Source organism: Typopeltis vanoorti, chromosome 15, assembly GCF_054136105.1.
Source record: "Typopeltis vanoorti isolate ZY-2024b chromosome 15, IOZ_Tvanoo_1.0, whole genome shotgun sequence".
NCBI lineage: Eukaryota > Metazoa > Arthropoda > Arachnida > Uropygi > Thelyphonidae > Typopeltis > Typopeltis vanoorti.
In genome coordinates this window covers 113,402,382-113,417,585 of record NC_143563.1, presented here as the reverse complement: position 1 = coordinate 113,417,585, position 15,204 = coordinate 113,402,382, and the positions used below count along the sequence as shown (strand labels likewise).

At 33.9% G+C, this 15,204-nt stretch overlaps 1 protein-coding gene across 1 annotated transcript; it reads left to right on the top strand.

The window, feature by feature from the left end:
• The first annotated feature begins 734 nt into the window (after positions 1 to 734).
• LOC150099087 (uncharacterized) lies at positions 735 to 4,958 on the top strand. The gene is made up of 2 exons (XM_090405098.1): positions 735 to 862; positions 4,396 to 4,958. The coding sequence occupies exon 2, from the start codon at positions 4,429 to 4,431 to the stop codon at positions 4,789 to 4,791; it is 363 nt and encodes a 120-aa protein (XP_090261224.1). The 5' UTR covers positions 735 to 862; positions 4,396 to 4,428; the 3' UTR covers positions 4,792 to 4,958.
• Positions 4,959 to 15,204: the final 10,246 nt, after the last annotated feature.

The window sequence follows — 15,204 nt, the reverse complement described above, 5'->3', positions numbered from 1 at the left end:
ATTAACTCGAAGGAATATACATTGGTTAGCACATAAACATGCTATCAGTTTATCCATAAATATAATGATTTTAAATTAAATATTTATATTTATTTTAAATATAAACACTCAGTATGCTGTGCGTTATTGTTACTTATTGATATTAGAAGTAAAAAAAAAAAAAAGATTTATTAAAATTTATTTCGTGCCATAATTATATGAACATTATTTTAGTGTGAAGGTTAAGTAACAGAAACGTAAATATTGGTCAGCTGTGTTACATGATTATGAGAAATGCAGTGAGTAGTCTGCCATTTTTTTTTTTTTTTTGGTTTTAAATTAATTCTCTGTACAAATTTATTCTGTTAACATAATTATTCAAAGTAATCATTTAATTATTTAATTCTCTATCAATACATTCTCTTAACGAGTCCCAAAAAAATTCAATACAATAAAAGGCATCTACCAAAATGTATTTATTTATGTGTTGTTGGGTCATTATTTGAAAAACTAAAAGACAAGAAATCAAAAGTAATTTCTTCGTTGAACTTGAGCATTCACGCTTAGAAAATAATGAAATAGCATGTGCTAAAATTGGGAGATACACTCTTCATTCTAAGAAGCCAATGCATGTCAAAATGGCAAAATATATCAACGATGACAAGTGCCATACTGCTGATAAAGATGTAGGTAAATATGACTTTTGCACTATTGTGCTTGTTTCTCGCGCATATTACACTCCCTGCGTTATTATGAGCAAATCGTCACTGTGAAGTGTTTCAGCACAAGAGAAGTATTACGTTATCTTTAGGTTTAAGGTGGGATTCAGTGGTTTTCAGTTGCTGTCAAGTGCAGAGAAAAGAAATCATTAATAGAAGACATAGTAAGTACACAAATCTTTTACTGTTAATTAAAGTCATCTGAGTGATAGTGATAAGCCCCAGTAACTAACTGCTTATTCCTCAATAAGCAGTTAGTCAGATTTCGAAAAGAAATAACGCCTTATATAGAACATTGATATACAGTCTAAATTGATTTTATTTCATTTGTTTATTTTTTATTTTTTGGAATTACTCCTGAAGTATCTGAGGTTATGACGTCAATATGTAATGTCGTATTAATTATCAATGTGTTCCTATGACCGGTTTGAGTGACTGCGGGAAACCCAAAGTTTCAGGGAGGGGAAACTGTCCCATCGCCGTATGAGACTAACTAACTCGCTCTCAGTTGAAAAGACATTATTACGTTTCTTGTTACCCAAGATGATATTCAAACCCAGGTCTTGTCGAACAAAGGACATCGTCCATACTGGTTGAGCTACAGAGGCAAGCATAACTTAAGAAAATTGTAAATTTGGTCCTAGGGACACAAAAATGAAAATATCCGCTCACATGAGTCGTTGTGGAGTAATGGGGTCATTTAAACGATCTTTCGGAATATTTACTTCTGTTTTCCTTCTATCATCATATGTCACAGAACTTCAGTCTCTCTCTCTCTCTTCCCCCCCCCATCCCCAGTTTATTATATTTTTAAAGGAAATTTCATGTAAATTCATTAATTTTTGTCATTCAAATTTCCAAATAAACTTCTAGTTAGTAATAAATTTTAAATTAATAAATTTTAAAACTATCAGAAAAATTAATACCTGATTTCTGTATTCGCTATATTTTTGTATTTTGTATTCATTTTTAAGATATTAAAAAAAAAAGTTTGTCTGTGTGTGTGTGTGTGTGTGTGTGTGTGTGTGAAGACATAGTTCCGAAGATGTCTCCACCCCTGTTGACAAATTATATGACATTTCCAGGCCTCTCCCACGTAAAACTGTGACATCATCGAAAGATGATTCGTATCGGAGCCATATCAGATTCATTGCGGGGGCGGAGGGGGGAGCAACAAACACGCATATTCGCCCTACCGAATGCGTGTGGAAATTCAGAACGACTGAAGGAGAGAAGGGAGTGATGAGGGGCGACTTCCTCAATCAGAATTGGATGATGTTGGCGGAAGTTAAGGAGACGTTTAAGTGCCATGAACCATTCAGTTACTGGTGATGACACAAAAAATATATGGAAAAAATGGCGTTATCGTCCGAGAAGATGTAATGGTAGTTGCTCGCCAATGTGCTCAGCGATGTGTCTTCGCGTGTTTTTTATTTCTTGTTTTTACATGGTCGCTTCTCATCAGATTGCTGTAGTTTTCATGGTCAGCAGACGAAAGTAATTTTTTTTTATCACGTCGCTAGTGGAATAAATATCATACTAAAAAAAAAAAAAAAACTTGTAGTGCGGAAGGAGGGAGAGAACTGCAAACTAAGCTACGTAAGAAAACTATACGAGACCGATTTAAAATCTCTCAAGTTGCCTGAAAGATTGTCGCTGGAAGAAGACAAAATAATTCCCAATTTCCGTCTGTATTTCACAATGTCTTAGAATCGGTGATTTTTTAATTCACCGATTCTCAGACATCACGAAATAGAGCTCTGAACGACTGCATGCCTTAAATTTCGTATAAAAGTCTGTCTAATGGCATCCAAGATATGAATGAATGCCAACAGAAAAGGTGATGGAACTCCAAGTGATTATTTAAACAAGACTTTTCAAACTGTTCTACTATTTTAAAACAAACATCCCTTCAGTGCTAGACAGGAATAATCCATATAAGGAAGTAATTTAGTGAGAGAGGGATGCCGTTTCTGCAATTTCCCACTGAATTACGTCCCTTAGCCATCGATTCTTAAGAGCTTACATGTACATTGACGGGAATTAACTCGCGCGACTTTAACTCACGACTCAAATTTTATTTTTTCGGAACTTCAGTTTAATTACTGATCCAAGAAACAAATAAATAATATACTTTCTATCTTTTATTTTTTTTTTTACCTTTTTCAGTTTTCTTTCTCTCCATTGGCAACGTTATTTGACAGAAGCTTCGTCTTGAAATGAAATATAAATGACAATCATATTATTTTCTGTATTTTTTTTTACAAAGGGATAGGTATAGGCATTTAGAGGGAAATACGTGTTTTCTAATTGCATGTTATTTCCAAGTTCCTACCCATAATTTCCCTGCAGAAGAATAAGAAAGTAACTGAATGTTTTCTAATATCATCACTTAGATCTAAATGCTTATATGAGAACCGGGATTGTAAATTATACCTGATGTTTTGTTATTAACTAATTCAACTGAAGACTGATTATATTTGGAAAATATTACTATATAATACTGATATTTTCCAAATTTAAATTAAGAGACTACGAGGTGTACCATATACATTATATAACGTATATGGTACACCTCGTAGTCATGCAGATATGTAGTGAAAACATTTCAATATGGGTTCGTTTTCTTAATCCTGAGATCCAGAAGGATGGAATGTCACAGCTGATTTGTTTCTTCACTTTGGGATTTTAAAGTAAAGTAAGAATAAACAAGGAATAAGGATATAAGAAGCATGATAATTATATATTTCCTGCTATTCTTTTATTTGTAACTTGAATCTGTTTTCTTTTGTGAAACCGAAGATGTGAGAGAGGTGCGAATATCTAATAGAAACAAGTCTTCTACAGTGATATTTGTACAATAAAGTTTACGTTCATGTCCCCTTCAAATTCTGGACTCTTTCTTGAGCCCGCCCATTGTGGGTTCTTTCGTTAGGCCACGAGAGAGAATTTCATTTTTTAAACAGCTGCTATAGAGAATGGATTTAATAAGTGTGGATTATATCCTTAGAGAATTAGCAAATGCCACAAATCGACTCTGTTTTCTGGTCATTAGTACGAAATTTATCGTTCTATCGATTTTCTCCTAAAGACGGACTCCAAAATAATGTCTTAAAGAGCTTCCTTATATAAAGTCATCTAAGTGAAACAAGTCAAATCTACTTACTAGTATTTGTTAACATCATTCGAATAATTTCCCATGTATGCGTGCTTCTGCAGACTATTTCATATTTCATCATACAGCCATTCTTTGAACTGCTTCAGTTCTCACGGTTTGTGTTCAACTTTGGAAACAAGAAGTTGCAAAAAAAAACCATGGATTGTCTTCTTCTAGTTGCAAAAAAAGTCCCTGAAAACACGACAACCGATTTTCTTTTTAACCTTCTGTGAGAATTCTAGGAACGAATTTACAAGTACACAAAAAAGAATGTACAAAATACCACAGATTTGTTGAAGATGAGTAGTAGCAAGCAAGCAATAGAGCCATAATTCCAAGATTCGATCTCTCCACATTTCGAAATTCTAGGAACAGTTCATCGAGAACTTTTGAAATACACGTTATATATCAACAGATGATACATTTTTTACTATTTAAATTTTACTGTTTTGAATTCTTCAGGCATTTTTTCATATAAAGTTAAAAAAAATACTAAACTGTATTTCGATTTGATGCTTTTTTTTTTTTTTGTTTCCCTAGCTTCCGTTAGATGTACTAAGTATCTGAAACCAGATGATGTACGAAGAAAAATTTGCTTCCTGGAGAGTTGGAAACCCCCGAGCAGTCACCTGGTGTTCACTCTGTGTCCTCATTGTTGGAATTCTTCTTCTCATAGGCGGTGCTGTACTCACAGGCATTGCTTATACCGAGGTACGTCCAAATGTCGCTGATGAGAATTATGATCGTTATATCGGTGCAAATGTAAGAAGAATTATTGGACCGGTGATGCTGGCATTCGGAGGGTTTCTGATATTAGGTAGTTGCGCATTCTATGGATATGCTTTGTTCTCTGCTAATAAGGAATACAAACAACGCGTGGTGTACATCGGAAATTTTGGCGGTGAATATATTCCAGAGTCTCCAGACAAAGGTTAACTTTTTCAGTGTTTTGCATCTTCCTTATTACTCAATAGCATTTAAAGGTTCCTGAAAGATTGGTAAACAGAGACTGAAATGATCTATTTCGGATGTGGAAATTAAACATTTGTGATATTTCATGGCATCTGAAACTGACGTTATTAAAATGTGTGTTGCTTATCCCATTAATGTAGTTACGCCTTTTTGCAAGCTAATGAGTTAGTAAGTTATGGAAATGTAACCTACACTTGATGGACAAGCAGAAATTTGGGGGGTGTATTTGAAAGTGCCAGCATTCTAACTGCCCTATATGATTTTCTAAGGTGATGGGTAGTCTTAAGTATTTTATAAGTGGGAAAATGTTTTCATTATAAATATGTTATCAGCAGTGATCCACTAACACATCCTTAAAATTTACTGAGTAAAATATGATACTAAAAACAACAACTTTTAAAATTGTTGCTCAGAACGAGTGTAGACAAATTTGTGCGAGATGTGTGTGTGTGTGTGTGTGTATAACTAACAGTATGTGGCACTGTCAGTGCTAAAACTTAATTCCGAGGATCATAATAGAACAGTGCTAAATGTGTCCGAACATAATCCGAAATTACTAAATCACATTTAATGAATATCAACATGTCATCAGCAGAAACTGGCTGTACCTGTTTCCTTTTAGCTGTTATGGTTTGTTTCCTGTAATCGGAAGAACACTACAGTGCTGTTTCTCTCCTGTTTCTCTACATCATTACGTGAATGACAAACCCATAAAAACAGCCGAATCACCACGCTTGTACAAGTTTACATTAAGGAAACCATATCTTTAAAACAGATTACAAGTTAATTATTATTATTTTATCTTATTTTCCACATAGACGAACTCTCTCTCGCCACTCCTATTATTACATTACGACATGGAATAAACTTCAAACAAAAGCAATAAAACACGAACATTTTGTCTCTTCCCGGGGGTGAGGGAGGAATCCAACAAATTTCATAAGATGGCTATTAACGGTGTGCATTCATTTATGTAAACCACTTTTAAACGTGCTTACCTGTACACAAGACAAGATTTATTACAGTACAAGAATTTGCTACTGTAATTTAACCATTAGAAAAACGTCATTCTCTTCTTCAATTTTTTTTTTTATTTCTTTGCCTATTTTTATCTAAAACAGTATTTGCAAGATACGAACCTATTCATATATATGAAATAATTACGTAATTACTGCTGATAATATAACCGAACCAAATTTTTTAAGAAATTCAGTTCTTTAACAATAATGCTGTTCGACTTTTTCGAACAGAATTATTCGAATTATTAAATATAGGAATATATTTCATAAGTGATAGACAGCATAAATATGCTCTCCAGGGAATGCCTGCCACTAGCTATTTTTCAGTCATTGTTCTAGTTCCTTCTTAAACTGCTAATAGTACCTGAAAGAAGCTTGGTTTGGTTGCGTTAGAATAAGACCATGCATCTAAGGTCACACATCCAAGAGCAGTTCTTCCTTAAAGAATTTTCAGTATAGAATACTGAATTTAATTCGAGTTCTACATATAGTAAACTTAATTTATTGAATACTTTCATAGAGTTCAAACACAAAATTCTTCCCTCATTTTCCACTATGGAATTCATTTCTTTTATATGAGTGTTTTTTCTTTTAATTGATATTTGATTTGCTAGTCCTGTTACTACAGACAGCGAGATGTGTTTGCATTTGAAAATAGAAATTGTATCGTATCCTGTTGGATTTTATTATGACTGTTTTAATAATTTAATTAATTTAGCTTATATTATTGGCTTCTTTTAATTTAAATCGAATATATATATATATATATATATATATTTTTTTTTTATATATATTTGCTTTCTATCTTAATTTCAGAAACCAATAATGTAAAAAAAGCAATAAAGACTTATAAGAAACCCTTCAATGTAATTTTTTTTATTAGCATGAGTGCAAAATGCAACAGTATATTATAGCATTTAATAATGTGACTTTAATAATAATAATAATATTCTTTTATATCAATATCTTCATTATTATTATACACCCTACTGACTCTTTTGTTACGTAGTTTGCAGTCTTTGATTATGAGGATTGCGTGTGGATGAATGAGGCGATTTAATCCCATCTACTTCGAAGCTATGAAGAGAGTGAGATTAGCCTTCACTATTTATGTTGTTGTTACTGTTTATGGATGGGATGTGGGCATTGGATGCTAGTGATTTGTGATGCGTATATTAGTGTTAATGGTATATTAACTTTGTTGGTATATTTTCCAGAGTTCGTGTTTTAATGTTTTGTAGTTATCTATGTGTTTTAAATTTCTTGGTAGGTTGTTGAGTAGCGTGGGTATCTAATGCGATCTCACAAAAGAACCGTATGAGTTGTTGAAGGGTGTAGGGATGTAGAGAGTTGTTGTAGGTGGTGTTATACGATATGTGTCTCTGTTGTTTCGATAGATGATATTGAAGTAATTCCTTATTAATATTATGTAGTCAGATTTTTAATGCTCAGGATTCTGTGTATCGCTGGTCGGATATTGGCTGTTGCGTGTAAGGTGTTCAAGTCACTGTTGACACAATTTTCCTATGTAATAATAATTCTAATTTTGTTAGGTGGCTGTTTGATGTGTTTGCATAGACTGTTATAACTGAGTAGGGATTCGCAGATACGTATCTGAGTAGGGATTTGCAGATACCGTGAATTAGGAGTTTTTTATGTTAGATGAAATAATGTTTTTTACTTGGAACAGTTTTGCTGCGATGATGTGGTGTTTGGCATGTAGGTATTCTATATGTTTTGTCCATTTAAGTGGCAATTTATGTAAAGAGCAAGGTATTTTGCATGTGTTACAGGTTTGATTTCGGGACAATGGCAGGTTTTTTTTTTTGTTGTTGTTAATGTAGCGGTATGTGTGACAGTGTATCGATAATGGTGCGGGGTGCATGATTCTCGGGTTGTGTATTAATAATAATAATATTAATTATTATTATTGTTATTTTGTTTTGTTAGATTTCTGCATTTGATTATAAGGATTATAATCAAATGGCTTTTAGCTTTTATGAAGAGAGTGGGATTTAGCCTTAACTACAGGTCTTTCTGAAAATAATAATAATAATAATACACTAAACCAGGAGGTGTTATTTTTGGATGGCAATCTAGATAAATGATACAATTTCATAAATAAATGATGCAAGGCTATAATGATGTTTACGAAATAAATCACATACGTATGTACAGAAAATCTATTTGACAATGGCAAGATGCAGGAAGAATAGTCTTTAGAAGGTCCTCCAGCCCTAATTTGTGACGACAAAACTAAAATGCAAAAATTTCCTGAAAATACAACAAAAGGCATGAAATTTCAAATACAGAAACTACAGGTCTTTCTGAACATTGTATTTGTAACTTTCAAAAGTTAAAAATACAATTTTTGAAAGTTTTTTTTTTTTTAATTTTAATCTGCTGCTAATTTTAACATGCTCAAAACTAGTTGGTGATTTTAACAGTCGTTTAAATAGCAATCGGACCGGCAATCATCTCACCTTCACACAGGATGACGAATATTCATCGTCCGATATCATTAGCAGTGGGCGCGTGATAGGTTTCTTAGAAATTGTAGCCACACGACCAGAGTTGTTTTGTCCACCTAGAACACAATGGACAGCCGCATCTTTAACATTATTATTATTATTATTATTATTATTATTATTATTACGTGACACCCCTAAGGAGTCCAAAGACTCATAGAGGGAGAAGGGGCTCCTATTCTACAGTTCCGTCTCCACCACTCAATCCACCAACTACAGCGAACGGCATCATATATAATATGTCGCTAGAACTCTAATCACACGAAATGCATGACTTAACACTTCCTAAAATGAAAGTGATAGATTTCCAGCCTATTCAAATCATTTTGTAAGTGCTGAATATCAGTAGCATCCCTGATTGTCCTGCTTATCTTCGCATCATCTGACCACAATTGCATATCTGATGTTAGACCCTGCCTGATATTATTGACGTATAGATTGAACAATAATGGCTCAAGGACTGAACCCTGAGTTACACCACTGGTCACCTTAAATCTGGCAGGTTCACACCTACTGTACACCATTTTTTGGTATCTATCTGTCAACTATCTCCTGATTCAAATCAAGAGTTTATATCCCCATCCCATATTCTCCAGTTTATGCTACAGCCTTTCGTGTGGTATCCCATCAAATGCCTTAGAAAAATCCAATATTAACATAGTGTATCCATTCTCTTTATCCAACTCGGTCATAAGATTGTTATAAAATATGTGCAAATTGCTAAAACGTGACTTTCCTTTAGTAAACTAATGCTGCTCTTTGCAGAATACAACATTTTTGTCTACTCATTTCTGCATGCGAGTTCTTACCAACTTCTCTAAAATCTTCACTACCACACCGGAGATACTGATAGATCGGTAGTTAGACATCCGTTTTTGCACCACCTTTGTACAATGGAACCATCATACATTCCTGTGGTATCATTCCTGAACTGAGACTCAAGTTATACAAACATGTGAAAGGCTTAGCCAATTCAGCTAAATATTCCTTTGGCAAACGGGCTGATATTCCATGTGTCCCTATAGACAATTCTTATGCAGGTTATGCAACAGCTCTTCAGCCTCATTTCCATGATCCTCTGACTCTTCATCCAATGTAGCAGCAACACTCTGCACAATGTTGCATACACCTGGTTGATATATCTAAGCAAAGTGAGCACTCATTACTATAAATGTTTTTACATATTTTAAACACACAAGTTATTTCTTAAATGCATATATTTCAACACTAACAACTCATCAATTAGGACAATTAAATACTATTTGGTTAAATCTTAAGATGTACTGTATGTGTACTGCTGAGAAAATTAAGTACATTAAAGCCAATTCAGGATATGAATTTAATTTTTTTAAAGATCGTGTTCCTCAGCTATCACATTAATCTGTTGGAATACTGCTATTAAGGCATCTTCATGTAAGAGCACTGAAATACTTTCATCAGAATATGGTTAAAAAACGACACTCAGCTGAGAATAACCTGTTATTGTACTTTTTTCTTTTCAACTGTATTTCCCTCCTACAATTTGTTATGGCATTTTAACTGTCTACATAACAGCCATAAGGCCCAACACCTTCTTGTAGATATTGCATTCCCTTAACTTTGTTTCACTGATTGAATGAATGAAAACAAGGTTTTCTTTTCATAAAAACTTTTTTATAAAAAAGGCATTTTCCTAGATACAGTTTCCACACTTAGTTTGCTTCCGCAAAAGTGGAAGCAGGTTAAGGAAAATGTTAAGGCATGTGTTAGTTATACTGTTTTATCACATTTTAATCTATTAATGATAAAAATAACTAAAACAAAATAGAAAATTTGAAGTACTGCATATCTAGTTAGCCGGTTAAAAACTATCACAAATGATGAACTATAAGGACGAAGCTAATAGAGAATAATGAATTTTATTAGTACATTACAATAATAATCTGAATAACTTCTCGGTAGCATGAGAACAATAAAAGTTTTTCCTTCCAACAAGGCAGTAAATAGTTCTTATTTTTTAAGGATGAACTGTGATTCTGTATATTTACTGTGGATGCAAATTCTCTCTCACACACACACACCTCTTTCCTTGTACTGCGTGCAAGTGTGCATGTGTGTATTCTAATTTTGTAAATTTTTAAAATACTTTTATTTTTAAAAATTTTTTTTTTTATTTTTATACTGATTATTGAATACTAAAAAAAAAAAAAAACCTAGTAATTTCATTGGCAGTTCATAAATCGCGTTTAATTAATGTGATTGTATGTTATGTTATGTTTGTGCTTTGGCAGTGATAGTCGATCACAAGCCTTCTTACTTGACTACAGATGTAATAATAAAGGAAACTCACTTCTAATCTCACGGAAAGAGAGAGAGAGAGAGAGAGAGAGAGAGATTTTAAACTGAAGTTACTCTTCTGGTTAATCATTCAGAATGTTCCCTGACAAAAATATAAACACTTCGCAAACACAATTAGTTATTTTGATTCATCTACAGTCCAGTTTGCAACACGAGGAGAAGGTGGTAATTGACCTGGAGGAGATGTCGGCATCACCTGAATTTCTTCTGGAGAATGATATTGTAACGGCGGAGATGATCCATCGTTTTCTGCATATTTGGAGTGCTCTGATGATTTCTGAATCTTTAATTTGAAGCCGTTTATTCTTTTCAAATACGACATATGAAATACCAGTGTACACACATTTCCTATTAAACCAGTCAAGAGAATTCCTCCTCCGACTACAGCCAAATGAAAACATATCCACCATCTGCGTTTTTTCACTATTTTTTGATTGGTAGTACTGTATAATATCAAAGCTACACCAGATGACGCCACCAGAAGCCCACACAAAGTCATTATGGAAGAACAGGTATAGGCAGCTTTAATGCAAGGAGTTATCATGTTGCTTGGCAACGGTTATCTGTAGATAAAGAAAAGAAGAGATACAAAAGAAAGTCTTAGTAATTGAAATCAAAGTTTTATTTTTAACTTAAGCTAAAAATTGAATCATCAAAAAGTGCTGGTACTGTTCGTTGATTTCTAAAATAAAACATTAAAGAAATAATTATAACTGACATATAAGTCTACCGCTCTGAGATCTTTCAATAAGATGTTCTATATTTGACACAACAAGAAAACTGGTGTAATCAGAAATGAAGGCTTGCTCGGTGCATAGAAGCATAAAGTTTTGCAGTTAAAAAAAAAAAAATAGCTTATTAAAATTTATTTAGCACTATGCAAAACAGTTGCTTTTCTAGTCATTCTTCTTAATGATTTTTCTTAACATTCTTATTGATAGGAGTGGCATTTTTATGATATTCCACCTATCTCGAACGTTCAAAAGATCATTGATAATTTATTTAAATAGAATTTGTCTTTAAACTGTAATAATAGGATATTTCATTATACGGTAGATAATTTTCATCATTTGGTATAAGATTACAATTATATCATCCTGCTTACTGGACACTTAAAGTGGCTTGAAAAAGTACCATGTTTGGAACTTTTCTCTTTATTTATTATGATTTATTCTCTTAATTTATTATGACACTTTATTCTCAAAAGGAGTAAGAAGAGTTCTCTTAGACAACTGACTTTGGAAATTGGTGGAAAGCTGGTCTTCGCCTTATCATTATTACTCATAGCTGAACTCGTGGATATCAATGATTTTAAAGGCATTGAGGTGAGATTTCGCCCAACAACTGCCGTCATAACATGATTCTTCACCAGTGGCGGCTCGTCCATAAGGGCTGCAGGGCTGTATTGAATCCAGCTTTGTGTTGAGTATATTGGCCAGTACTACTCGCTAGTATACTCAATGTCGGAGCTTCGTTCAATGCAGCCCTTATGGACAATCCGCCAATGTTCTTCACTCAACCTTGTATATTATTGTCTGAAATAGTACTAGTTCTTCAGCTGATTGTTCTCACACTCTGGGTTAAAAACCCTAATTTGTCCCTGCCAAAAATCAACTACTTCGGGAACCAGAGGGGAGAAAAGTCTTGAAAAAGTTATTCTCTTTAGCTATTAAAATCTTACTTATAATGATTTACTTCTAGAGAGTTTATCATGATGAAAGCAGTAGTGCTGGCACAAGTACTTAGGGTTTGTCGTCTCTTAAGACAGACAACACACACAAAAGTCATACACATAAGGCTAACCATTCAATCATAGCATCAATCAGGTGTCTATAAATTTTATTCTGTAGTTTAATTTTACTACTAGAAAATGCAATAGTGAGCAGATATACGCAGGGCTTCGGACTTACTTTCAGGTGTTAGAACAACAATGATTCTTATTATTTTGTACCTAGAGCTAGAACAATTGATGAGTAATTAAGCTTTACCTCTTTAAAATAAATGAAAACAAAATATTTCATGTTATAAATAATTCTGACACACACACACACACACACACACACACACACACACACACACACACACACACACACAATGCAGTAACTGTATTTATCATGATCTTAAATTAGTGCATTAAAAAGTGTCACGACCGTACAAAACACTTTGGCTTTTAACCCCGGAACTCAGAAAAAATCGACCTTACAACGCACAATATACTACTAATCAGAATTAGGAAACACAAATATAAATAATTCTGACACACACACACACACACACACACACACACACACACACACACACACACACACACACACACACACACACACAATGCAGTAACTGTATTTATCATGATCTTAAATTAGTGCATTAAAAAGTGTCACGACCGTACAAAACACTTTGGCTTTTAACCCCGGAACTCAGAAAAAATCGACCTTACAACGCACAATATACTACTAATCAGAATTAGGAAACACAAATATAAATAATTCTGACACACACACACACACACACACACACACACACACACACACACACACACACACACACACACACACACACACACACACACACACACACAATGCAGTAACTGTATTTATCATGATCTTAAATTAGTGCATTAAAAAGTGTCACGACCGTACAAAACACTTTGGCTTTTAACCCCGGAACTCAGAAAAAATCGACCTTACAACGCACAATATACTACTAATCAGAATTAGGAAACACAAATATAAATAATTCTGACACACACACACACACACACTAACACACACACACACACACACACACACACACACACACACACACACACACACACACACACACACACACACACACACACACACACACACACACAATGCAGTAACTGTATTTATCATGATCTTAAATTAGTGCATTAAAAAGTGTCACAACCGTACAAAACACTTTGGCTTTTAACCCCGGAACTCAGAAAAAATCGACCTTACAACGCACAATATACTACTAATCAGAATTAGGAAACACAAAGCAGTAGCAGGTATTCTGCCATATGCTCATCAATTCTCATTTTCCGCGATGTCGATGGGATAGACCGCCTACTGATGTACAAAAGCTAGTGTTAAAAAGTTACTTACGTCCTTAGAGAATGAAACATCAGAAAATGTATTAATTCTATCTTATCAACTCATCTTTCAGTTAATGATTCTCACAAGCTGCTAAATCGGAGGAAAAAAGATTAAATATTTCAGGATGTCTTTTTTCAACTTTTCCTCAAAGTATTCCCCGAGGAGGAGGAGGAGACATTCGTGGGCAATCATCTAACGCAGCAGCTCTTCAGCTAACATTGAAGTGGTGAGATGTGTCCCATTTGATTGTGATATTGTTATTGAAAAGGGAGTAGATAATGCTGTTTTCATTTACAATCCAGAATGGACGAATGTATATGTTCGTACGGGTTTTATAATGGAAATATTACTGCTTCTTTGTGAAATATCAGCAACGGTTTTGATAACAAATCTGAGCTCGACGCATGTTGAGTAATGTTCATCGAGATCTGGAAGAATGTTGATTATTTCTGTTTGTTGTCGACTGCTGAGGTCTCCTTTGCAAAATGTGGATGAGAAGGTAAGCATTTTAGTGGATATCAGTAGAATGCAATATTGGTTCTCTCGTTCCTTGATGAATGCGAACAAAAATATACAACCATATTGATAAGTACGTTAATTTCACTTGAAAAATCACGCAGTAGCTCAGAATTTCCCTGGCCAATGAAACAGTAATTGACTATGGTGGTCACCGGATCTCAGTCCGCTCGACTTCCATATGCGGGATCACTTGAAAAACATGGCCCTGAAAGGACCTCTAAAAATAATGTAAAATACGAATGCTGAAACGATCTGCATAACTTAATCATTTTCTCGATATCTTTTCAATTCAAGTTACATTTAAACAGATATAGTTCTGTAACCATCGAAAATTGGACCTCCGTTAAAATAGCATTTTTTTTTTAACCTGACCTCATCATTAAGCAATAAGATCTTGAAGTATTGGTGCAAAAAACGCATAAATATGCCAAAATTCTCTACTGCAGACGACCGCATTTTATTTTTAAACTGATTATTGAAAAGCCTGAAATTTGTCTTAGTTACCGGAGAGTCTGAGCTGAGAAATGATAAAAAAACAAATATAACGGACGTCTCTGTGTGTTCTAATTCTGTGAGAAAAACAACTTGGCTGATGTTTTCTTGCGAATGATCTTTGCTGTTTAAAAACACTATATTAAAATGAGTGATACTAATATCATCATTTATTAAATTATTTCGTTTTTTTTTTGGAAATGATTGCAATTTCTTGATCACGTGCTTATTTACAAGTTATGAATCTATAAAAGAACTTGCTAATGGATAACTAAACGTGCCTTCTCTAAATGAATATTTCTTTCTTAACAAATATGTGAAATCTTTCTCCAGAAGGGCAAGGGGACGGGGAATTCGACTATGCCTTAATGATATCCCTGG

Coding starts and splice junctions, on each gene's coding strand:
- LOC150099087 (XM_090405098.1), top strand. CDS start 4,429: ATGATGTACGAAGAAAAATTTGCTTCCTGGAGAGTTGGAAACCCCCGA.